Consider the following 25,623-nt stretch of genomic DNA (forward strand, 5'->3'; position numbering starts at 1 on the left):
CTTCTTTAAGGTCTACGGGAATAAAAAGCAACAGCAATTTTGTTCTCTGGATCGTGCAAGATGCAACACTAGCAAGACGTGTGTTGAGAGAGCGTCTTGTGATTTGAGAAGAAGACAAAAATTTAGAGATGTTTGAGTCCAGTGACAGCAGAGGGTTTTGTGGGTAACACTGAAAACAGGTAATTGATTTTAGGTAGGACCATCAATTTTATAGTGGAGACTCTTCCCATGAGTGATATAGGCAATGATGTTACTAGGGTGTTGATACATTGGGGGCTTAGCCAAGCCACCCACCCCCACTTTTGGTAGCTACTTGTTCTACTCATTGGAACATAATAATAAGCATTAATAATATAGAAGGGGGGTTTGGGGGTCCTCCCCCAGGAAAATTTGGGTGTTAAACTTCATTTCCTGCATTCAGGTGCATTTTTTGTACTATTTTAAATTATAGGTAAAAAGACATAATGCTTTATTTATATTAAATAACATATTAAAACATTTAAAACTATATATGCTGTCTATATAGATATTTATCTATCTATATCTATCTATCTATCCATACACACACACTGTGTCCAGCATCCATTCATCAGGGGAGAGGGGCACTGTGTCCAGCATTGGTTTCAGGGAGCGTCCATTCCTCAGGATGTGTGTGTGTTGGGGGGGGGCACTTCTATTTTTTCTGGGGAGGAAGCATAAGGGTGTGGCGTCTTGATTTCAGTTGGGCGAATGTGTCAATCACTTTGTCATCATCAAGGCCTCCAATCAAGTCTCTCTCAATGGACAACACTGCCAGATCATTGATTCTCTGCTGGTCCATGGTGTGCCTCAACCAAGTATGTAGTCGGCAAAGAGCACTAATCGATCTCTCACAGCTGCAGCTACTGACTGGACTGGTAATGGCCACTTGTAAGATCACCTTCAACGATGGGAACATCATGGGATCAAGGATCTTGAACACACTCAGAATGTCTGGGATGGCTTCTGGCCCTTTCCTGCTCAAAAAGCTTTTAGCCACCAAGACCTCTTCTGGGACTAGTTGGATGTTGTAATGTGAGGCAAGTTTCTCTAGAGACTGCATGCACAGGAAGGTTTCAGAGGCTGGGTGACATGCTTGAATGCCAATCATGACCTCTTTCCCAACACTGGAAAAAAATGATTTCCCAGCTCATATGTCGTCCGATCAATGCAAGGATAGAAAAGCCTCTGATAGAGATGTTCTGAATTACTGAGCAGGTCTGGTCAGGTGCAGATTGGTGTTTACAGAAAACCCCCACACACAGACCAATACCTACTCTTCGATTCACACCACCCACTGGAGCACAAGCTAGGGGTCATGAGAACACTGCACCACAGAGCGGAAAACATACCAACAAGCACCCAAGCCAGAGAGAAGGAACAGAACCACCTGAAGGGCACTTACAGCCTGTGGATACCCTAAATGGACCTTTGTGAAAACAGCCACAAGATCCAAGAAGAACAAAACTACAGGGGAGGAGGAAAAGAAGGTCAAACGCAACAACATTGTGATTCCATACGTGTCTGGAGTATCAGAGACACTCAGGAGGATTTTCAACAAACATAACATCCCTGTGTTTTTTAAACCCAAGAACACACTAAGACAGATGCTAGTACACCCCAAAGACTGCACACCCAAACACAAGAAAAGCAATCTAGTGTATACGGTCCAATGCAATGAGGAATGCACAGACCTGTATATTGGGGAGACTAAACAACCACTACACAAACACATGGCTCAACACAGAAGGGCCAACTCCTCAGGTCAAGACTCTGCAGTCTACTTACATCTGAAGGACAGAGGACACTCGTTTGAGGACCACCAGGTGCATTTTTTAGACAGAGAAGATGGATGGTTTGAAAGAGGTGTCATGGAAGCCATCTACACCAGGGTTGAGAAGGCGTCATTGAACAGGGGAGGGGGTCTACAGTCACCACTTATCCCCCACTTACAATGCTGTCCTTTCATCACTTCCCAGGAAACTCAACAAACGTAACCTATTGGCCTCAGGTGAAGATACCAACGATGGTCGTTCAGTCTTGGCCACAGGTAGTCTTAACGACTGTAACGACTGTCGTCACAGCAACCAGGAACACTAACGAACCAGCGGTATCGATGACCCGGGCCAACGACCCCACTGAGGTTAAATAGCTGAGTTTCCCTGCCAGTCAGTCAGAACTGAAGAAGTCCTTTGGATGAGGGACGAAACGTCAAACGTCCAGTATCTTCAACCAAGTCCATTTGCCCTTGACTTTAACCTTTGTTGGATTCTCATCACATGTTGCCTTTGTCATGGCATAGATGTCTTCAGCCACTTGTGCAGTTTGATGGGTGACCAGGGTGTCATGGACAGAATTTTTGTAGTGCACTGCCTGTGCCAAGTTGATGGTTTCTTTCTGAAGAACCTTTTGAAACCCTTCAGTGATGCCAAGCAACTTTTTGAACACAACCAACAGGTAGACCACAGGGAGTTTAGATATTTTTGAAAGCAGACCCAGTGCTGTTGGTGTTTTGATCATGTAGAGGGATTTCATGACGGCAGGAAAATTCTGCTGGAGTGCATTGACAGAGCGCAACTGACATGACCATCGGGTGTTTGATATTTGTGCAAGCTCTCCCTGCTCAATGTGGAGCTCTTTCTGAATGGCAGCAAACTGGTCATGGTTGACTATAGACACACTGTAAAAAGAGTAGAGGTTCTCAAGCAGATCAAAAAAATCACTGGCTTCAGGAAAGGCCTTGCAAGTATGGCAAAGGACCAGATTTAGGTCAAGATACAATTTCCTTTCTTGCCTAGAATAAAATCTAAATTTCAAAAGGCAATATCACCATTATAACCAAGATCCTATAAATATTAATGCATTTACATATTGTCTGTGTACTTTTTGTTCTGTATTTGAATTTTCCCCTTAAATTATAAACTCAACTCAAAGACAGACTTTGGCAACACCGCAAACTTCGCTAAACATCTGTCACAATAATAGGATGATGTTATGCAGCAGTTTAGCGGCAGTTCTGAGCAGGATATTTTTATTATAATTAAAGAATATGAGTAGTTTGATGTCTCGTCATTATGCAGCTATTAGTTTGAATTGGAAGAGTAATACATCATCTGCATAAAGGCTTATCTTATGGTGTACATTTTCTGTTTGAATTCCTTTAATATTTTTATATTGTCTGACAGCAGCTGCTATCAGTTCTATAAAAATGGCAAATAGCGAGTGAGAGAGTGGGCAACCCTGCGTGGTACCCGTCTGAAGAATAAAGCTTGGAGAAATATGATCGTTGTAGAGCTATATAAGATTTTAATCCAATCTATGAAAGAGTTCCAATTCCAAATTTATGTAAAGTAGCGAATATAAATTTCCAATTTACTCTGTCCAATGCTTTCTCTTCTCTAAAGAAACAACTGTAGTTTTCAGAATATGAATTATGAATTATTATGAATAGTGGCATTGTCTATTACATTAAGTACCCTGCGTGTATTGTTGGTGGAGTAAAAAAAGCGCCTTTCTAGTCTTTTCGACCACTCAAAGCGCTTTTACACTACATCTGCATTCAGTATCTTGCCGACACTTCGACATACAACAAGGGGGGGGGGCCATGGATTGAACTGCCAGCCTTCTGATTAATGGCCAACCCGCTCCACCTCCTAAGCCACAGCCACCCGGTAGTGCCTGCTCTTAATAAATCCTGTTTGGTCGGGGTGTATTATACCAGGAGTGACCTTCTCTAGTCTTCTTGCTAGGGTTTTGAAGATGATTTTAAGATCTTTAAGAAGTGATATTGGGCGATAACTGGGCGGAGTGTAGGATCTTTTTCTGGTTTAAAGAGTAGGCTGATATTAGCAGAGTTCATTGTTGGAGACAACATGCTAATTTGCATTACCAATCTATAGAATGTGGGCGCAAGTATTTCCCAGAATGCCTTATAGAATTCAGTCGGAAAACCATCTGGCCCAGGGGCTTTATTATTCGGCATATGTAAGAGAGCTTCATGGAGTTCAGCCATTGAAACAGGTGAATCCAGAGCCCTGATCTGTTCATCATCTAACCTTGGCAAATCTATATTGTTCAGAAATACATCGATGTAAGAGCTAGATGGATCAATTTGTGATGTATATAAGTTTTTATAAAAATCTGTGAATGCATTGTTGATTTCTTCTGGGTTATGAGTCATATTCTCAGCTGAGTCCTTTAAGGAGGAAACTGTTTTATTCAATTTCAATTGGTTGGCTAAGAATCTGCTGGATTTATGTTCAAAGTTCTCCAAGCATAGTCTTTGCAACTGAAATTGGGTCTTTTTATCAATAATTTCATTTAATTCAAGTTTTAATTTTCTCTGATCATTCAGCATGTGCTCCTGTGGGGAGGCAGCAAGGGCAGTTTCTAATATTTTTATTTTTTGTTCTAGCTCTAATTTACGAGATCTCTCTTTTTTGTGTATGTGATGAATAGGAGATTATTTTTACTTCTCATGACTGCTTTTGCTGCCACTATGCACAGTCTCACAGGGGATGGACTGTATTCTACTGTTGTCCATGGTATGACACGCCAGGTGGGTGTGGGCACCACTACGTTGGAGTTTACCCCGGTGGACGAGAAGGTTGCCTCCCTATGCCTATAGGTTATGTGTGGGGGACTCTCACTGCTGTTTCTGCATATGCACCGTACAGCAGTTAGGAGTATTCAGCCTCCCTGGAGATGCTGAATGGAGTCCTGTATGAGGCTCCAGGAGGGTCCTCCATAGTTCTGTTGGGAGACTTCAACACACACATGGGAAATGATGGACACACCTAGAGAGGCGTGATTGGGAGGAACAGCCTCCATGATCCAAACCCAAGTGGTCTTTTTATTTACACTTCTGTGCTAGTCATGGATTATCTATAACAAACACCATGTTTGAACATAAGGATGTTCATAAGTGTATGTTGTTACAGAGCACCCTAGGTCAAATTTCAATGATCAAATTTGTGATTATGTCCCATCCAGTGACAGTGACAGAAAGAAGGACCCTGGACAAACTGCTGGCCATACTGGACAACGCAAACAAAAGAACAATTTCTAACTCCATCTACACTCCATTTAGCACTGTTTACTGTTTTTGCACTGTGTTATAATTTATTTTAATTTTAATTCTATTTTATTATAAGTTTAATGCATGTATGTTTTGTATACTACTGGATATTTGAATTTCCCTATCTATCTATGTATCTATGTGTCTATCTATCTATCTATCTATCTATCTGTCTATCTATCTATCTATCTATCTATCTATCTATCTATCTATATGTTATGGTTGGGTGGTGGTTGGACTCAGGTGCAAGCGCAGACTCGGTGAAGGTGTGGAGAAAAAAGGGTTTATTCTTGAGAACAAAACAATAAACTAGGCAAGACTTTGGAAGTTAGAGAGCTTGTGGATGTAAAAATAGGTAACAAGTATGAAATTAATTATAGGAGGAGCCGGATTGAGGTTACACAAGAGTGGTATGCACAGGTTATGGGTTGGATCAGAATTATGTGAATTATTATGCTAACTAATGAATACAGTTGCATTGTTTGTTAAATTTGTGAATTAAATTAATAGATGAAAACTACAAGTCCCGCCCCATGGTTGTGTGCCTTTGACAAACAGTAAAGTTGCAATTTACATCCATGTGTCCAACATCATTCTGCTGCTGTGGGCGTCCACTGACTTGAAAGGTTTAAAAGAAGCTTGAGCAGAGTTACAGTTCAGTTAGGTGGGATTCACAGTGTCCACAGTGTGTTTGTAGTTTCGTTACGTTGACTTGAAATAATTGTACTTAATTAATAATTGTACTTGATTTCTTCCTGTGCAGTGTTATTGTGTTTTCAAACAAAATGATGATCATGATAAACTCCACACAGGTTTCATATTTTGCACTTGATGCCTACTTTAACACCGGGCTTTTTAAATACTTATATTTCATTTTCATTATGTCTTTATATATGTTAATTCTTTGTGTGAATCTTTTGCTCATTGTGGTTATCTGTATGAACAGAAGCTTACATGAACCTATGTACCTTTTTCTGTGCAGCCTGTTTGTAAATGAGCTGTATGGTAGTACAGGGTTGTTTCCATTCCTTCTGCTTCAGATTCTCTCTGACATTCACACTGTTTCTGCTCCCTTTTGTTTCCTGCAGATTTTCTGTGTGTATATATATGGAGGCGTAGAATTTACCAACTTAGCTGTCATTTCTTATGACAGATACCTTGCTATCTGCTGTCCTCTACAGTATAATGCACATATGACATCTCATAAGGTTGTCATGCTTATTGTTGTTATATGGTTACCTCCTTTTTTTGCTGTTTTTGTCACAACATGCTTGAGTGCCTCTTTACAGCTGTGTGGGAACATCATTAATCAAGTCTACTGTGACAACTACACTGTCATAAAACTGGCTTGCTATGACACCAGTGTGAATAATGTCTATGAACTCATTGCTGCTTCTCTCACCGTCTTTGCTCCGATGTCTGTAATCTTTTACACGTACATGAGGATTCTTAAAGTTTGTTTTTCTGGTTCTAAACAGACCAGACAAAAAGCTGTCAGTACCTGCACTCCTCACCTTGCTTCTCTGCTCAACTTTTCATTTGGGTCTTGTTTTCTAATATTCCAGAGCAGGTTTAACATGAACAGTGTACCTCACATGATGCGAATATTTTTATCATTGTATTTTTTTACATGCCAACCGCTCTTCAACCCTTTAATGTACGGCCTCAACATGTCCAAAATACGCATCAAATGCAAAAGTCTGCTTTTAAGTTCTGTTGGATCGATTTGTTCACCTGAGTAACAAGAAGAAACAATAAATGTATGCCTTTGTCTCACTAGTGTCAACAGTTATATTTTCTTCAGCTAACGTATTGTATCAAAAGGTAAGAACTTTATCATGCAAGTTTTACAAAATAAAAAGGATGATGATTTTGGTCTGTCTGATGCATTATATTATTTCAGTCAATGAAAAGTGATCTACTTTTGTTTATTCTTGTTTAATTTTTACATAAGCAAAGTCTCATGACCTAAAATCTGAAAACCTCAGCATTCTCAGACGAGTTATTGGGCAAAATTTTGAAAATAATTTAAAGCTGTCTATTGAGCATGCATTAAGTAATAAATAATAGTGATTTCACTTGTCCTAAGCTCTGAGTCTTTTTGCTATTATGTTGCTTCCTTTAAGTTTTTTAACCTTGAGAGATTTTAAATATCTTGTAGCAGATTATTATTAACTGCTAGGACTTTGAAGTGAGACTTTACACAAACAACACTGCATAAGTTCCAGATTTAATGAACTCAAACAGTCAAGTCAGGGTAAGTCAGCAAATATCATCAACAACTATTGTCTTATTTCCATTATTAATTCTGTGGGTACAATTTTCAAAAAATAAATTTTTAACCAATTATCACACTATTTTACTGATTATAATATTTTAGCTCTATGCCAGTCTGGTTACAATTTTTTCCACAAGTACACCTCCTTTGGATTCCAGTAGCAAAGTGTCATTTCTTCCGTGTTGTCACATGAATTGATATAATCACATATTTACAAAAATGTGAGGGGTGTACTCACTTTTGTGAGATACTGTATTTAAAGCTGATGATACACGGAGCAACTTTTATGAAAAGTCCAAAAATAGGACCTTATTAGCCCGCTCTCTCTATATGTATACAAACCCACTGCTCAGAATAATTAAGGGAACACTTAAATTACACATCAGATCTTGATGAACAAAAGAGTTCAAAATCTTTACTGTGCTTTGTAGAATTTGTTGAGAACAAAATGACGTGACAGCGGTCAGTGAAAACCAAAATCACCAACAGACTGAGGGCTGGATTCAAAATCATGCCAAAAATCAAAATAAATTTTTGAAATCACAGCTGATCCAACTTGCGTGACATTAATGATGTAACTCATAATGTAACCCAGTAATTTGTTCAGCCCCTAAATGTCTCCAGATAAAATCTGGGCATGCTCCTGATGAGACAGCAAATAGTTTCCTTGGGAATCTCCTCCCAGACCTGGATCAGGGCATCACTGAGCTCCTGCTACCTGTTGGCCTTGGAATCACCGATAAAGAACGTCCCAGAAGTTCTCAATTGGATTCAGGTCTGAGGAAGGTGAGGGCCAGTCAATGGCATCAACGCCTTCATCATCCAGGAACTGCCTACACACTCTGGCCACATGAGGCCGGGCATTGTCCTGCACCAGGAGGAACCGCTGCACCAGTCTACTTTGGCTTAATTCATACCCCCACAACAGATGGTAGTGCGTCAGATTCAATAGAAGTCTCTCCGATTATTTAATTGAGAGGGGGTTCCACTGGGGTCTTCTCTAGGACCACTCCTTTTCTCAGTTTTTATTAACGACATTCCCAAAGTCTGCTCTGACTGTCAATTACATTTATATGCCGACGAGTAACTTGTCACACAGTTACTATTGCCTTTGTTGGATTATGCTGACGTTTACCAAAATACTTTAGACTCTCATCTTCAAACCCTTAATATCATTTAAAACAACCTCTGCAGATTTATCTTTAGGAGTCCTTTGAGAACGCAGCACTACTGCATGTAATGGAGCAGTGATGGAAATGGCTACCTCTTAATTTTGGCTTAACATTGGCTCCAGTGTGTTTTCTCCACTTTTATCGTCCCCTCAACATTGTATCAAAATCAGTTTTCTCTGTATAATCATTACTTCTTTTTATGTTGTTCTTTTTGATGTACTTTGTGTGGGTGATGGGAGTGTTGTGCAGATATTTTCACTTAGGGTGTATTCACTTTTGTTGCCAGTGGTTTAGACATTAATGATTGTGTGATGTGTTATTTTGAGGGGACAGCAAATTTACACTGTTATACAAGCTGCACACTCACTACTTTACATTGTAGCAAAGTGTCATTTCTTCAGTGTTGTCACATGAAAAGATATAATCACATATTTACAAAAATTTAAGGGGTGTACTCACTTTTGTGAGATACTGTATGTCTCCTGTCACTTGATTGTGTGTGATTGTGTTTCTTTGTTTGTAGAACCATTTATATGTTTTGTGTTGGACGCCCTTGAAAACGAGATGGCTCATCTTAAGGGGTTATCCATGAATACATTTACAGTTATTAAACCCCCAATGGTCTGTCAGACCATCTTAGCAGTTTTAGTTTTAAGAAACTGTACAACCGGACTTGATAAGGTTGATGTGTTAGTAATAAATGGTGAACATTGTGGATATCCCATTACCAGCGTGGCTCTGAGTTTATGTTGTATTTTTCCATCCTCTACAAGCTAACCTTAACTCTACTGAGAAGCATGGACCCAAACTGTTCCAACAGCTTACCCTGGAAGACAGAGAAAAGAGGTTAAGGGAGGGCCAGTGCATTCACTGCTCCTGGCTCAACCACTTCATTGCACGCTGCCCATTAAAAGTTTAGGCCCGCTAGTAATAGAGATGGTCCTGGTGAGCCAATGAATTATTGTCTCTAGTCCCTCTCGTCTGATGCCCACTGTAACTCTCTTTTATCTGCTTTCCCCCTGTTCACAGGTGTTGTTGGTGGATTCTGGACCCAACGCTAATTTGACAGACACCTCCCTCACCAGAGAACTGGGACTGGGGTCTTGCCAGCAAATGTGTTGTACCGCTGGCTTCTCTTACTCGTAACCCATGAAACACCACCCCCATAACCATGACCATAACACCTCGCTTCGGCTGCTGGTCTTCCCGCCTGGCATCATAGTAAGACATGTAAGATATTTTGCTTGGCCTCCGTTAGGTTGTCGCACAGTTGAAGCAGAGCCACAAGGGGATTTCCCACAATCGGTGCCTTTTTTTCGACCGCACCTGGGTAAAGTAGAGAACTGCACACACAGTTAATTGTAGCTAGTGTTTTCTGCCATGTTAGCATTATTGCTAGCAAAAAAGCTGCTACCTGCCTCTAAGCTTTCAAACATATCTTTATTGAAAATGTCAATAGCTGGAGCTGTCAGCAGCGGCTGACGAGCTGTTTTATACATGTACAGTGTGAGCACTCAGGTCATGGCACACTGTTACGTGCAGGTCGTTGCACGTAAATCATGAGCTTTGACTTTCCCGGCAAACTCCAGCTCCTTCAGTCCAGTCAGTGGCCCGACCACCTACTGTTTCTTGTGTTCAGTCGACGACCTGGCTGACTTCTGATCCTGCTGCGCTACAGCTAATTTTTGTACATGCTGAGCTTAAAATGACTCTAGTTCCTGTGCTGCAACAGTCACCTGAACCAGACTTGCAGCAGCTTCCAGTCCTAACTGTGTTACAACAAACCCCTGACTCCATAGAACTACAGCAGCTTCACCATTGAGCAACAGCAATATCCTGTCACTACGGAGATCCAGCAAGACCCTGACTCGGCTATACTACAGCCTCCTCCTGCTTCAATCACAGGACTGCAATTACCTCTGGTTCCCCCGAGCTGCTCCAACAACTTCCTGACTCTAGTGAGATGCAGGGACCTTCTTCCTCTGTTGTAGTGATGCAGCACCAGTCACTAGCCTCCTGCTCTGCTGCCCGATAGCCAGTCTTTTTGTCCTTCAGCTGTCTGGCTCTGGTTTTGGTCTCCAGTCTTGTGTCTGGCCTCCAAAAGGTATCCGCTTCCCTTGGCGGTCTTCTTCTTGGCCTCCAGAGGGTCTTCTGCCTGTCATTTCCATCCTTACTTCACCAGATTGTCTTTCGTTTGGATTTTAGCTTTTTGTTTGTCTGTGCACTTTCACATTTACTTTATCTATAGGATTTGTGTTGCTTTATTTGCAGTTCCATTAAGTTGGACACTATCCCTGACTTTGTTCACCTTTCAGTATTGTTTAATAAATCTGTAAAATGTATCCTGCCAGTTCATCTCCTATGAGGTCCTAACACGCACACAAGCCAGGAGCACTAACAAACAAAGCAGTATCCAATACCTTGATAACGGCCCCACGGAGGTTAAATAGCTTGGACTTCATGCCAGTCAATCAGAAATGAAGAAGCCTTTGCAAGAAGTCCAGTTTCCCTTGTCTTTTAACCCACTTTGGATAACTATGACCTGGATGACTGAGATTCTTCAGAGACATATGGTTTAATGATTCAATAAGTACTCAACATCCACATTTCCAAAGATCAATCAGAAATTTACTAGCAGTAGATCCTCTGATAATGACATCATTCTGCTGCTGTGGGCGTCCACTGACTTAAAAGGTTTAAAAGAAGCAGGAGCAGAGTTACAGTTCAGTTAGGTGGGACTCACAGTGTCATTCACACTGTGTCATAAATTGTGTTTGTAGTTTCTCTAACCATTATGTTGACTTTAATGAAGGAGTGGTAAGTTGAAGATGATTGTCACAAATTATTTCTTCAACAAAGTGTAACATTTATATTGTACTCACTTACTTCATGTGCAGTGGTATTGTGTTTTCAACTAAAATGAAGATCATGATAAACTCCACACAGGTTTCATATTTTACACTTGATGCCTACTTTGACACCGGGCTTTTTAAATACTTATATTTCATTTTCATTATGTCTTTATATATGTTAATTGTTTGTGTGAATCTTCTGCTCATTGTGGTTATCTGTATGAACAGAAGCTTACATGAACCTATGTACCTTTTTCTGTGCAGCCTGTTTGTAAATGAGCTGTATGGTAGTACAGGGTTGTTTCCATTCCTTCTGGTTCAGATTCTCTCTGACATTCACACTGTTTCTGCTCCCTTTTGTTTCCTGCAGATTTTCTCTTTGTATTCTTATGGAAGTGTAGAATTTACCAACTTAGCTGTCATTTCTTATGACAGATACCTTGCTATCTGCTGTCCTCTACAGTATAATGCACATATGACATCTAATAAGGTTGTCATGCTTATTGTTGTTATATGGTTACCTCCTTTATTTGCTGTCCTTGTCACAACATGCTTAACTGCTTCTTTACAGCTGTGTGGGAACATTGTTAATCAGGTATACTGTAACAACTATTACATCATACAGCTGGCTTGCTATGACACCAGTGTGAATAATGTCTATGAACTCATTGCTGCTTCTCTCATAGTCTTTGCTCCGGTGTCTGTAATCTTTTACACGTACATGAGGATTCTTAAAGTTTGTTTTTCTGGTTCTAAACAGACCAGACAAAAAGCTGTCAGTACCTGCACTCCTCACCTTGCTTCTCTGCTCAACTTTGCTTTTGGGGCTTCCTTTGAAATATTACAGAGCAGGTTTAACATGAACAGTGTACCTCACATGATGCGAATATTTTTATCATTGTATTTTTTTACATGCCAACCGCTCTTCAACGCTTTAATGTACGGCCTCAACATGTCCAAAATACGCATCATATGTAAAAGTCTGCTTTTAACTTCTGTTGGGAAATGCAGATTATCCCCCAGACTTGTTCCTATTGAGGAACAGAGGAAACAATAAATATATGCCTTTGGCTCACTAGTGTCAACAGTAATAAATTCTTCAAATAGCAGATTTGATCAAAAGTGAGAAACTTTATTATTAGTTATTCATTTCTGCACTTCTATAAAATAAAAATAAAAGTGATGCTTTTAGTCTGTCTGATGATATATAACTGATGTATTATTTTATATGCAGTCAATGAAAGGTGATCAACTTTTGTTTATTCTTGTTTCTGTCAAAATTCATTTCATTCACTTGTCTAAACTCAAATTACTCCCTACTATTATCTTGCAATTATGTTGCGTTATTGGAGTTTTTTACCTTGAGAGATTTTATACCATGGCTATAAAAATGTTACTGAACTACCTACCTTTAGGAGATTATTATTAACTACAATGACTTTGATGAGTGAGAATTTACACAACAAACACACAAAAAGTTCCAGATTTAATGCACTGCAACAGTGTAGTCTTATTCATGCAGCCCAAATTCCCACAATACAAATTTCCCTCAGAAGTCTTTATAGTCTGTCCAACATAGAACCACTCTATCCTTGGACCCTGAATTTGAATATGGAAAAACTCTTTAAACAGGAAATAAGTGTGAAATGTCAGGAACAGACATGCCTGTCTGACATCTTTCAGGTTAGACAAACTTTGAATACATATCTTCTTTACAGAGTATCTCAGAGGTCAAGGACAGGCGTGAATTGTTTTATGGTTGGAAGAAGACCAATATCCTCTAGTAATCACCAAATACCAACACTTTGAGAAAGCGTGACAAAGCGTCTGTATTTCAGTATGAGACGCCTTTTTAATATTTGGTATGCAGTTTGGTTAGGTTAAGGAAAACATTTATTTGGTTATACTGAAGTTACTTAATATAGATGCTGAAAGGTACCTTGTGGGTTAAATACCAAGGCTATGTCAGGCTTTCTCAAAGCATCTGAGGTCTCACTTCACTGGTTCCATTAAGAGTGGAACCAGTGAAGCGTGGCCTCTTCAATATATAGACAATAGTTTGTGGTGTGCAATTTTATGATCAATGAAGAGGGCAGCACAAAGGGAGTAGATAATGTTATCAGAGACTGAAGATACAGTTGTTGTGCTCTGACCGGGGCGAAATCCAGACTGCCATGGCTGTAGAAAGATCAGTGAGTCGATAAAGGCAATAAGTTGTAAATAGAAAAGTGATTCTAGGATCCTTGCTAAGAAGGGAAGTTTGGATATTGGGTAGTAGTCGGCACTTTTCCATGAAGCTGGAATCATGTCTGTTAAAAAGGTTTGGTTACAGATATGTGCTAATGTGGACAGATCGATGGGGCACTTAGATCAAGAAGATAGGTCAACATGATCTGGACCAGAGGAGAAGAAATGGAGATTAAAAGTTTCAAGATCTATCAGTAATATGACCAGGTACTTGTTTTATTTGAAGTGGACGGTGTTACTGTGGTGAGTTCTAAGAGATGCTATAGTGTTTCATAATTTATTGGAACTACTACAGGCAGAGAAAAATGACGCATAATAATTTGATTAAGCTTTCCTAATCATGCTGTTGCAGATATTTGTTTATTGCCTGAAGTTTATAACACTCCACAGGGCTGCCACTTAATCTAGCCTTATAAGGACCATGTCTGTCAGCAAAGATTCTGAAAAGTTTTCCAGTGCCTCAGCGGGTCAGAAATAGAGAGCATTTTATCAGTGTCAGAGGTGACTGGACAGCAATTATGTCACAGGCAAAAACTCCAGAGGCAGGTGTGTTTATCTGGGCTTAATACTTATAATAATGCTCAATAATGTCCACCACAATATATTCATATATTTGGAGCACTGAGCATGAGGTGATTTTGGGATCTTAGGGGAAAGCCCTGTTTTATGTCTGGGTAGGTTTTCATGGATCAGTCCAGTTTTGGAGTGTAAGATGCTCCTTAGAGTTAGGAAAGGGGGCACAACAGACACAAGAGGATGCATTACATTTTTGATGGCACTTGTCTGGGCAACTCCTGTGACTAGCTAGATGGCCGAATATAGATAGAACTGTGTGTGGTTTGAGAATTTGCAGGGCTCCTCATCCACAATGGAACAGATGCATGGGATCCAATTTGACGGGTGCTAAGACCCTGGGGACATCAACAGCGCCGAGACTGGCCAGAGCGAGAGCGAGTCGTGGGAGCCTGTTAGCAGAACACCTGTGAGAGTGACAGAAGACGAAATGTTTGCTGAGAGTAGTTTTGTCCTAAACCAGTTTGTCTGAGCGCCATCGCGTCTGAATAAGTTATATTATTTATTATTATTAATGTCCGGATCGTTTGCAAGGATCTCAATAGCTTTGTCCTCTGAATATCATCAGAACAAGTTGTTGCCAGCTTTTTGTACCATTCATTCTTATGGTGTCACCTTCTACCAGAGATGTGACCTGACCTGGGAGTTAAACATGGAGCGGGGTGTCGGTGTAGTCCACAGGGACCCGGAGCAGTTTCTCCAGGGGCTCCACTGTTGGCAGCTGTTCTGGACTTGGTTTCAGGCCCAGAGATGTTGTCCCAGCTTCTCCAACACAAGGTAAGGCAACTTTATTCCTAGAGCACAGACACAACAGGCCAGAACACAATGTGCTTCACAGGGTATAAAAATATAGCAAAGGTACAGTGCATAAATACAGACAGGAATTAGGCCACAAGAGATACAAATATTTATGTAAACTAGTCCATTTTAAAGAGAAAATGTCAAGTGACAATAAGAGAAAAAAACACAGCAACTTAGATGCATAATTAAATTAAGAACATTTTAACATTAAGGTTATTTAAAAGCAAAGCCAAGAACATTAGGCTACTTGGTGGAGTAGATTTGTAGTCAGATTTGGTCTTATATCAACTGGGAGGTTATTCCAGGTCTGTGTTCATGATGACAGAATGCTGCTTCACTGTTTTGTTGTTACTTTTAGGACAGCCAGTAGGCTAGTCCCAGACATCCTAAGGGTTGTGGGAGGATCCTATGGCACAAGCATATGAGAGGAATATTTGGGTCCTTACTCACAGAGGGATTTATAGAGGAGCTGCAAGATTCTGAAGTCAGTTCTCTGAGTGACTGGTAGCCAATGTAAAAATTTTAGAAGTGGGGTTATAAGCTCCTATTTCTTAGGCTAGTTGTTGTCAGGACCCTGGAGGAGGTGTTCTGAATCAGCTGCAGCTGTCCAATCAATTAATTTTTGGAGACCTGTAAAGACACCATTACAGTAGTCGAGTTGACTGAAGATGAATGTATCAAGTTTTTCCAGAACCTGCTGAGATATAAGTAGACATGCATGATATTAGATGATGGTCGATATTCGATATGCTGATATGTTCAAACCCATTTTGGCCTATGCCGACTTCATTTTTCATTCACTGAAGAGAACACCGAGTCTCTCCTTTACTACTTTTACCCTATTACTCTCATTTGTTTTAGATACAGATTTTAAACCAGACAAATACATTTTGATTCTAGCAAATATGTATAATTTTACAAATGTAGACATAGACATACACCCCAGAAAAATAAGTAAATTATTTCATTTGGGGTTGGATAAATACCACCTTTTTATTTTTAAGTAAAACCGTTAAAATGAAGCTCCATCCATTTCCTGAGCTGCATACAGTCCTGTAACAACAGTGAGCTCTCTATTGCACAAAATAAAAGCAGGTGTAGTCCAGAGCTAAAAGCTCAGTCCTCAGGATGTGCTTTAAAGCAGAACAAACAAGACTGAAAAAAACCCTTCAGCTGACTAGTAGGCCAGCTGATCGTACTTACAACTGTGCAAACTAACAAAAACAAGCTCCATATATCATTTTCTGAGCCACAAATACTCCTGTAATTAAAAAATTTGTCGACACGGAATTTCATTTTCGACCCATCTTTCCAGAGATGTTGTATGAGAGAGGAGATAGCAATCTTCCCCTTAAGAACATTTCTGGTTGTTCATTTGTAACTGCAGTGCCCTACATGAAGTGCTAGCGGCAGTATCGGCTAATCAAAATTGTGCTCAAACATTTTCGGAGTTGAGAAGCTCCACAAGCGCTGGTGGGCGAAGCTACTGAGCCAGCCGACCGGACAGACACGCCCACAGAGCCTTCTGATCCCAGTCAGATCACACTCACAAAGACTTCTGCAGCAGCCACAACAGGGCAGCAATAGCAGAGGAAGGGCCACAACTGTAAGATAGTTTCAGTGTTCATACCCCTGTTAATCTGAGTAATGTTTAACATGTGAATGGAAATCAAGAGACATCTGGCTTGTGATGTACAGAACTTTTGCTTTATTATTCTAAATAGACATTGCATTGTTAGTGTACAGTTGTGGTTACAGTACTTTTATATTCTTATTTATGCACCAATATGCCGAAGCAAATTCCTTGTAAGTTGAAACCTACGTGGCAGTAAACTTGATGGTGAGCTTATTGTTTGGGGTGACAAAGCATGGCTATTATCTTGGAGCAGCCCAGTTTTTCCAAGGTTCTTTGCTTGCTTGGTTTTGAGGTCTCATGAATGGTGCTGGCTAAGAGAACGCTTTTTTTTTTAGTTATGTTAGTGTATATTAAATCAGTGAATTATAGGAGAAGCCTACCCTGTCTTGTCGTCTTCCTTTTTTCCCCCTTGCATTGATACTAGTGTTCATTCTGAATAGTAAACCTCGTCCACTTAGTAGTAGCTAGCTAGTATGTGTGTTGGGGTATGTCAGTAATTTACATGAAAGATATTTAATTAGTTAAATAGTTTAATTAGGGTTAGGGGTTGACAAAAAAGGGGGTGACTAATCGACAATAGAAAAACCTGAGAGATTAGTCGATTATGAAAATAATTATTAATAGTTTCAGCACTATCCTTAATTTTCTGAGTCGTGCCATCCTTTTCAGTTCAAGGGTGACATCTTCAGCTGACAGCTTCTGTTCAGCTATTTTTTTTTTAATACCAGAGGTAGATTATCTTTTTTTTTAAAAATGAGTTTCAATACCTTTTCAACATCTATTCAATTTCTCTTAAAGTCTATTACATCAGAGGCAACACTTATTTGCAGGTATTTGCCTGCAGCAGGTTCAAGGGCAATACAATGGGCAAAGACTGTCGTTCCTTGGAATTGTGGGTTCGGCCACTTATGAGTTTAACCTTTGAAGTAACAGAATACCGAAATATCAAATAAGCCTACTGATCTTTTTACTTTATGCTCTTTAGGCATTAACAGCAGACTAATGTTTTTTTGTTTCACATTCCTTAGTTTTGTTCTTCTTGGATCTTGTGACTGTCTTCACAAAGGTCCATTTAGGGTATCACCTGGATACCCTAAAGATACCCTAAATGGACCTTTGTGAAAACAGTCACAAGATCCAAGAAGAACAAAACTACAGGGGAGGAGGAAAAGAAGGTCAAACGCAACAACATTGTGATTCCATACGTGTCTGGAGTATCAGAGAAACTCAGGAGGATTTTCAAATAGCTGAGTTTCCCTGCCAGTCAGTCAGAACTGAAGAAGTCCTTTGGATAAGGGACGAAACGTCTTCCAGTATCTTCAACCAAGTCCAGTTGCCCTTCATTTTAACCCTCGTTGGATAAAGTGTCAATTAGTGCGTAAGTAAAAACTTTAATAGAAATTTATAAAATATGACATAGGTTAAAAACTAGAAAAGGGGAGAAGGAGCTGCTGTGTCGCGCTGCCATTCTCTGCTGCGCCGGAAGTAGCTCTTCCCTCCCTCCCCTTCTCTGTGGCATTGCACAGTGGGATGACTGTGGACGCTCTCTTCACGGCGGCCTCATGGTCGTCCCTGTGCTCATTCGTCCGTTTCTACTTGCGGGATGTCTCCTGTTTCTCGTTTCTCTACTTTACTTTGCTTTTGGGGCTTGCTCGTTCACTCGTTGAGTGATTGTCATCTGTGTCTTCTCCCAACCGGACAGTGGGGGGAGCGGCTGCTGCTCGCGCCGGCCCTGCTCTGTGCGCAGCTGGAACGGTTGCAGTGTGTAACCTTATGTGTGGGTCACGTGTCTGGGGACTCTAACCCGATAGGGATAGGTCTTTATACACCGCAGAAAACATAGTTACGGATCTTATATTGCATTTCTGTCAGTAGATCCTCAGAAATATTACACACTGAACCTTTTAAGATGCATAATAAATTAGTATTGTTGAAAGTGTTGTTTTACCCCTCCTCTCTTCACGGGTGCTTTACGGGTGTTTGTTATCTGTTGCGGAGATTTTGAAATACCTACATATAGCCCACATGCAGTTGCTGGCGCTCGTGCTACAGATTCAGTCATCGTGTGCGTCAAAACGCCACCTTATTGGCCAGGCTCATCTGCAGAAACGTTATGCTGATGGTGATCATTTTAAGCTTTAATCTGCTGATACCGATGTTGTGCCGACATCAACGTGCATCCCTAGATATCCCTAAGTCGTATACTTGATATATTTTACAAAAAACGTTTTGTGCTTCTAGGTGAAAAGAATTACCAGTAGGTGGCGCTATAAGTGATTGAAAATTGGCCTGTACAAGTGTTCAGGGCACCCTTATCAAACATGTGAAATTTGGTCCAAATGTGAGCATGTGCAGTTAGGGCTGGGCGATATGGGCAAAAATGTTGTCACAATAAAAACATTTTATACCATTTGATATCGATAATTATCAGGATAAATGTTAATTCTTTCAGGTTTTAAGGCCGATATTTTTGCTTGTGGGTGAAAATTTAAGAAACCAGATGATTAATTGTGTGGTTAAACTTTTCTTTATTGTCAGCATGTGACAAAACCCTTGATGCCAAACAGTGGCTCACTTCACAAATCTGAGGTAGAACGTTCAAAACAATTATATCTTTTTCAAATAATATGATTAGTAAATAATTTTTCAGTCAGTTTTCCTCAACAAAATAAAATAATCTTAATAGAAAAATTAAGTTCTACTTTGTTCGTGAATCAAATGAACTAAATCAAACATTTATTGAGAATACATTGAACATTGGTTATATTGTTGTTGAAGAACATTATATTAAGTTGCACTGCGGTGAAGTTATGACGTAAATTTCCACCATGTTTGAATTTTGTGCAACGTTTTGTTAAGTTGTGTGATTCATTCAGAATAAACAATTCCTTGCATTTCAATAGGGTCCTCGCATGTTTCATCCTCAGGGCCTAATTAGTAACAGTGGTTTGTTTGGTAATGCCATCGGTCTGCTGCTGTGGACACCCCCCATGAAAAGTTTAAAAGAAGCACAGTTCAGTTTGGAGGAGGCCAGAGTTTGAATCATATGTCATTAACTGTGTGAAGTAGTTTTTACCATTGGTGTTTTATTGTGTTGAAATTGACAAAAGATAACTTGTTGTAAGTAAACTAAATATTGCTCATGTGCTTGATGTGTTATCTTCACTCTCTGATTGACAATCATTAATGTAAAGTTTAGATTACTTTAATTTTGCAAATGTCTGACTAAAGTAACATAATTATTGCAGTTAGTTCATCCTGTGAACAGTGTTGTGATTTCTTGAAAAATCAAAGGGGCCATGATTAATTCTACTCGGGGTTCATTTTTCATACTTGGTGCCTACTTTGACCCTGGAGCTTTTAAGTACTTATATTTTATGATTGTCGTGTCTTTATATATTTTTATTCTCAGTATAAATCTTCTACTCATTGTGGTTATCTGTATGAACAGAAGCTTACATGAACCTATGTACCTTTTTCTGTGCAGCCTGTTTGTAAATGAGCTGTATGGTAGTACAGGGTTGTTTCCATTCCTTCTGCTTCAGATTCTCTCTGACATTCACACTGTTTCTGCTCCCTTTTGTTTCCTGCAGATTTTTTCTTTGTATTCTTATGGCAGTGTAGAATTTACCAACTTAGCTGTCATTTCTTATGACAGATACCTTGCTATCTGCTGTCCTCTACAGTATCATGCAAATATGACATCTCACAAGGTTGCCATGCTTATTGTTGTTATATGGTTACCTCCTTTTTTTGCTGTTTTTATCACAACATGCTTAACTGCTTCTTTACAGCTGTGTGGGAACATTGTTAATCAGGTATACTGTAACAACTATTACATCATACAGCTGGCTTGCTATGACACCAGTGTGAATAATGTCTATGAACTCATTGCTGCTTCTCTCATAGTCTTTGCTCCGATGTCTGTAATCTTTTACACGTACATGAGGATTCTTAAAGTTTGTTTTTCTGGTTCTAAACAGACCAGACAAAAAGCTGTCAGTACCTGCACTCCTCACCTTGCTTCTCTGCTTAACTTTGCTTTTGGGGCTTGCTTTGAAATATTACAGAGCCGGTTTAACATGAACAGTGTACCTCACATGATGCAAATATTTTTATCATTGTATTTTCCTACATGCCAACCGCTCTTCAACGCTTTAATATACGGCCTCAACATGTCCAAAATACGGATCATATGTAAAAGTCTGCTTTTAAGTTCTGTTAGAATTTTTCAGCTGCACTAACAGAGAAAACAATAAATGTATGCCTTTGGCCTACTGGTGTCAACAGTAATAATTTTTTCAGTTAACATATTTTATCAAACGTAGGAACTTTTATTATGCAAGTTTTCACAAATTAAAACAGAGATGTTGATTTTGGTCTTTCTGATGATAAATAATTGATCCATACTTTTATTTGCAGTCAGTGATGGAGGGTCAATTTTTTTCTTATTGTTTCATTGTACACTTATTTTCAATTCATGTCTTTTTGTAATTATTTTGCCTTATCTCAGTTTTTTTCACCCTGAGAGAGTTTATACCATGGCTAAATAAATGTTACTTAACTGCCTACCCATAGCATATTAATATTAATAATGTCACTTTGATGAGTGAGACAAAAACACAATAATTTCCAGATTCAATGCACTGAAACAGTCCAGTCAGGGTATGTCAGCTTTATTCATGTCCCACTGAATCCCAAATTTATCCCACTCTATCCTTAGACCCTGAATGTGAATATGGAAACCGGAACAAAGTTAGAAATGTCAGGAAAATAAATGTCTGTCTGTTGTTTCCCAGGACAGACAGAAATCTATCTATCTAAAGTAGAAAGCTAGACTGCACAGTACAAATTAAGTTGGACAATAAAGAAATACTTTAATTTTGTACCTCGAGGAAAGATTTAGTTGACATGGTCATTGGTTTCTACAGTCATCGCTGCGACAAATAATATTTTTGTAGTTATTTTCTACTTGAATTTATTGTGTTAATGCTTTTAGTGTTTGAGTATTTGTTGACTGTAGAGATCCAAAAACTCTGGCAATTGACCTTAAACCCCTGGACCGAGTAGACTCTTGGTCTCTGTGACCTCTCGCCAACACTGCATCCCCATTTATGAGTAAAACCTTTTGTCTGAAAGCCACCTCCAACTCTGATCATTCTGATGATAATGTGAAAGTGGACCACAATCCGTATATGGTTCCTTCTTTCATTATTTTGTTTCAAAACCGAATCGGGAAAAACAAAAGAAAATGCTGTAACCAGCGCAGGAGGTGTGTATGCAGACGGACAGCGAGTCTGCTGTAAGAGGAAGGCTGCAGGGGTCTTGAGATGTCTCTTGTCGTTGAAGACCTCTAAGAAGTTGGGTTATCTGAGAATGTTTTTGGAAGTTTGGAAAAGAAGCCGGTGCTTCCGCTAAGATGGACTTCATTGGGATGTTTTTTTTTAGCCACTGTGGATGTGTTGATGAAATAAGACGTGGTGACACGATTGAATGACAGGGAGGTCAAGTTGTACTAGTTTTTTGGGGGCCATTCTGGTGCGATTAGTCTTCTTTGTAGAATCCCCCAAAACTTGCAGAATATGTGGTGGCGGTCTACGATTGGTATCTTGGGGTGTCTGAAGCAAGCTGTGGCTTGGAAGCCGTGTGAACGTGGATTTTGGTAAAACCATGCCTCTGACTTGGGGACCCGATCTAGAATAATGGCCATGTAATTGTCTTGGTGTATGGAGAAAGTGTACTTCAGTAAGCTGCTCGCATCAGTTACAACAGAACTGGAGATGATTATTATTGAAAGATAAGCGAAGAACAGCATGGGTGCATGTTCTTTTGTAACGGTTTCCGAATGACTTTTCGGATGGTTCTATGTAATGGACCATCTTGTGCGGTCAGGTTAGTGGATGATGGGAGCGGTCGGTGGGCATCCCGGTGCCTAATGCCCCTACTGAAATCGGCTGCTGATGTTGCTCGAGGTGTTCGACTGGGGGTGCTAGCATCTCGGTGCTGGAGGCCCCTATGGAACTGGCTGCTGTAGTTGCTGGATGTGTCCAACTGTGGCGCTGGCGTCCCAGTGCGGAAGGCACCTAATGAAGCCTGCTGCTGTGGTTGGTAGATGTAGTTGGCTGGGGAGCTGGCATCCCAGTGCTGGCTGTCTTGTGTGATGTAGGCTGCTGGTGCGGTCAACCCCGATGAGAGGTGGAGGACTTCCGGTGTTGCTTTGGTACTGACTTTTCTGCTATCTTGAGATGGAGGTAATATGTGAACTGTCCTGCGCTGACGTCACGGTGTGCATAATGCGCCACCCGGAAAGGAGCTGGTGTTGACATGTATGATAGCTTGAAAAGTTTGCTGTATTGTGTGTTGACTAAGTCGGAATTATTTCCGCTGGCGCGTGGAAACGCTGTCATCAGCTTTTTGATGAGAAGCGGAGGATTCTTCGGGTGCAATGTTTAATTGTTGAGGAGAGTGGACCGTGGAAAGCGTTAAAGCTGGACTCACCCGCTCCCTGGCGGACTTTAGGATTGTACAAAGCAGGGCCTCAAGCGTGGAGACGGAGGAGAGCTCCCTCACCGCTGTGATCCAAAAAGAACCTGTTAGCTGGCAACACTCTCTTTCTGGTGAGTAGGCTATTCAAGTGTAACGATTCTCGCTACCAAACGGGGTGTGTGTGACAGACGTGTCAGCAGGTCGGGCCTGGGGCCGCTGTGTGAATCAGAGATGTGACCTGACCTGGGCGTTAAATATGGAGCAGGTCACCCTGGAGACGGAGTGTCAGTGTCCACGGGGACCCGAAGCTGCTGGTCCAGGGGCTCCACTCCCTCTACTGGGACGGGGACCAGAACCACTGGACTTTGTGGGCAGCTGTTCAGGAGATGTTGTCACAGCTTCTCCAACACAAGGCAAGGCAACTTTATTCAAATAGCACATTTCAGAATCAGAATGAGGTTTTTGCCAGGTACATTTTCACAATCAATTTATTATCAATTTATATTATATTTACAAGACATAACAGAGAAATATAAATATAGAAAAAGTTATGAGATAATACAAAAATCCAATAATACTAATGCAAAAAAAGAATGAAAAAAATATAAAGGATAATTAACAAGCAATGCACAAAAATTCAGCAGGGGAACTCAATGTGCTTTACAAGGTATCAAGATGTAAACAAACTTTAAGAATTCCTATTTAAGTGTAAAAAAAAAAAATTATTACAAGACCAAACACAAAGCAAAGTGCCAATAAATGTTACTCACTCTGGTGTCAGAGCCGGCCAGTTTCCACAGAAAACTTGATGTTGCCAAAGAGCAGTAAAGGTGAACTTTAAGATGTTGTCACATCACATTGTGAGTAAAAACACCCTCTAATTCGAACCCCCTAATTCAATAATTACATAACATCCACAGATGTGGTGGTTCCTTCACTTTTTATCTTTTCTGTCTTTACTGAACAATTTTTAAAATACCAACAAATACTCATTCTGTAATCAGTGTTTTCCAGGCATCAATTAGGAAATGAGTAACAGTGGTTCCTTTGGTAATGACATCAGTTTGCTGCTGTGGACGCCCACTGATGTTTAAAAGAAGCTGAGTTACAGTTCATTTCGGAGGAGGCCAGAGATTGATTCACGTCATTAACTGTGTGTTGTAGTTTTAACATTACATTGAGTTTAAATAGACGATAACTAAAAGATCTAAGTAAACTGAATATTGTTCATATGTTCTTGATGTGTTATCTTCAAACTCTAACTAACAATCATTAATGTAAAGTTTAGATTAGTTTACCTCCATAAATGTGTGACTAAATGTAACATAATTATTGTGGTTAGTTCTTTTTGTGAACAGTGTTGTTATTGCTTGATAAACCAAAGGGGAATCATGATAAACTCCACACAGGTTTCATATTTTTCACTTGATGCCTACTTTAACACCGGGCTTTTCAAATACTTATATTTCATTTTCATTTTGTCTTTATATATGTTAATTCTTTGTGTGAATCTTCTGCTCATTGTGGTTATCTGTATGAACAGAAGCTTACATGAACCTATGTACCTTTTTCTGTGCAGCCTGTTTGTAAATGAGCTGTATGGTAGTACAGGGTTGTTTCCATTCCTTCTGCTTCAGATTCTCTCTGACATTCACACTGTTTCTGCTCCCTTTTGTTTCCTGCAGATTTTTTCTTTGTATTCTTATGGAGGTGTAGAATTTACCAACTTAGCTGTCATTTCTTATGACAGATACCTTGCTATCTGCTGTCCTCTACAGTATAATGCACATATGACATCTAATAAGGTTGCCATGCTTATTGCTGTTATATGGTTACCTCCTTTATTTGTTGTTTTTGTCACAACATGCCTGAGTGCTTCTTTACAGCTGTGTGGGAACATCATTAATCAAGTCTACTGTGACAACTACTCTATCATAAAACTGGCTTGCTATGACACCAGTGTGAACAACGTATATGAAATCATTGCTTTTTCTCTCACAGTCTTTGCTCCGATGTCTGTAATCTTTTACACGTACATGAGGATTCTTAAAGTGTGTTTTTCTGGTTCTAAACAGACCAGACAAAAAGCTGTCAGTACCTGCACTCCTCACCTTGCTTCTCTACTCAATTTTGCTTTTGGGGTTTCCTTTGAAATATTACAGAGCAGGTTTAACATGAACAGTGTGCCGAATATGATGCGAATATTTTTATCATTGTATTTTCCTACATGCCAACCGCTCTTCAACGCTTTAATGTACGGCCACAACATGTCCAAAATACGCATCATATGTAAATGTCTGCTTTTAAGTTCTGTTAGATTTGTTCATGTTGAGTAACAAGAGAAAACAATAAATGTATGCATTTGGCTCCCTTGTGTCAACAGTAATAATTTCTTAACGTGATGTATTTTATCAAAAGGTAGGAAATTCATCGTGCAAGTTTTAAAGAATAAAAACAATAGTGTTGATTTTGGTCTGTTTGAT

At 39.8% G+C, this 25,623-nt stretch overlaps 4 protein-coding genes across 4 annotated transcripts; all 4 read left to right on the plus strand.

The window, feature by feature from the left end:
- Window positions 1-5,883: 5,883 nt before the first annotated feature.
- On the plus strand, window positions 5,884-9,691 carry LOC119882501 (olfactory receptor 49-like). Its single transcript, XM_038692542.1, has 3 exons — window positions 5,884-6,810; window positions 7,998-8,159; window positions 9,575-9,691. Exons 1-3 carry the CDS (start codon window positions 5,884-5,886, stop codon window positions 9,689-9,691), a joined length of 1,206 nt encoding a protein of 401 aa, XP_038548470.1.
- Window positions 9,692-11,464: 1,773 nt separating this feature from the next.
- On the plus strand, window positions 11,465-12,454 carry LOC119882502 (olfactory receptor 10A6-like). The gene has a single exon (XM_038692543.1). The coding sequence runs from the start codon at window positions 11,465-11,467 to the stop codon at window positions 12,452-12,454; it is 990 nt and encodes a 329-aa protein (XP_038548471.1).
- A 7,499-nt stretch (window positions 12,455-19,953) lies between these two features.
- Window positions 19,954-20,898, plus strand: LOC119882503 (olfactory receptor 11A1-like). The gene has a single exon (XM_038692544.1). The coding sequence runs from the start codon at window positions 19,954-19,956 to the stop codon at window positions 20,896-20,898; it is 945 nt and encodes a 314-aa protein (XP_038548472.1).
- Window positions 20,899-24,531: 3,633 nt separating this feature from the next.
- On the plus strand, window positions 24,532-25,476 carry LOC119882504 (olfactory receptor 10A6-like). Its single transcript, XM_038692545.1, has one exon. It carries the CDS (start codon window positions 24,532-24,534, stop codon window positions 25,474-25,476), a length of 945 nt encoding a protein of 314 aa, XP_038548473.1.
- Window positions 25,477-25,623: the final 147 nt, after the last annotated feature.

The sequence above is a fragment of the Micropterus salmoides genome, unplaced genomic scaffold, assembly GCF_014851395.1.
Source record: "Micropterus salmoides isolate LMB-PRFRI ecotype aquatic unplaced genomic scaffold, ASM1485139v1 Ms_hic_scaffold_3, whole genome shotgun sequence".
NCBI classification, from domain to species: Eukaryota; Metazoa; Chordata; class Actinopteri; order Centrarchiformes; family Centrarchidae; genus Micropterus; species Micropterus salmoides.

Excerpts from the sequence above, each read along its gene's own strand:
- LOC119882501 (XM_038692542.1), top strand. The coding sequence starts at position 5,884 with ATGATCATGATAAACTCCACACAGGTTTCATATTTTGCACTTGATGCC. Across the intron at positions 6,811-7,997 it reads AAAGTCTGCTTTTAAGTTCT|ATAAAATCTGGGCATGCTCC; the intron begins GTTGGATCGATT and ends AAATGTCTCCAG. Across the intron at positions 8,160-9,574 it reads TGGATTCAGGTCTGAGGAAG|GTGTTGTTGGTGGATTCTGG; the intron begins GTGAGGGCCAGT and ends CCCTGTTCACAG.
- LOC119882502 (XM_038692543.1), top strand. The coding sequence starts at position 11,465 with ATGAAGATCATGATAAACTCCACACAGGTTTCATATTTTACACTTGAT.
- LOC119882503 (XM_038692544.1), top strand. The coding sequence starts at position 19,954 with ATGATTAATTCTACTCGGGGTTCATTTTTCATACTTGGTGCCTACTTT.
- LOC119882504 (XM_038692545.1), top strand. The coding sequence starts at position 24,532 with ATGATAAACTCCACACAGGTTTCATATTTTTCACTTGATGCCTACTTT.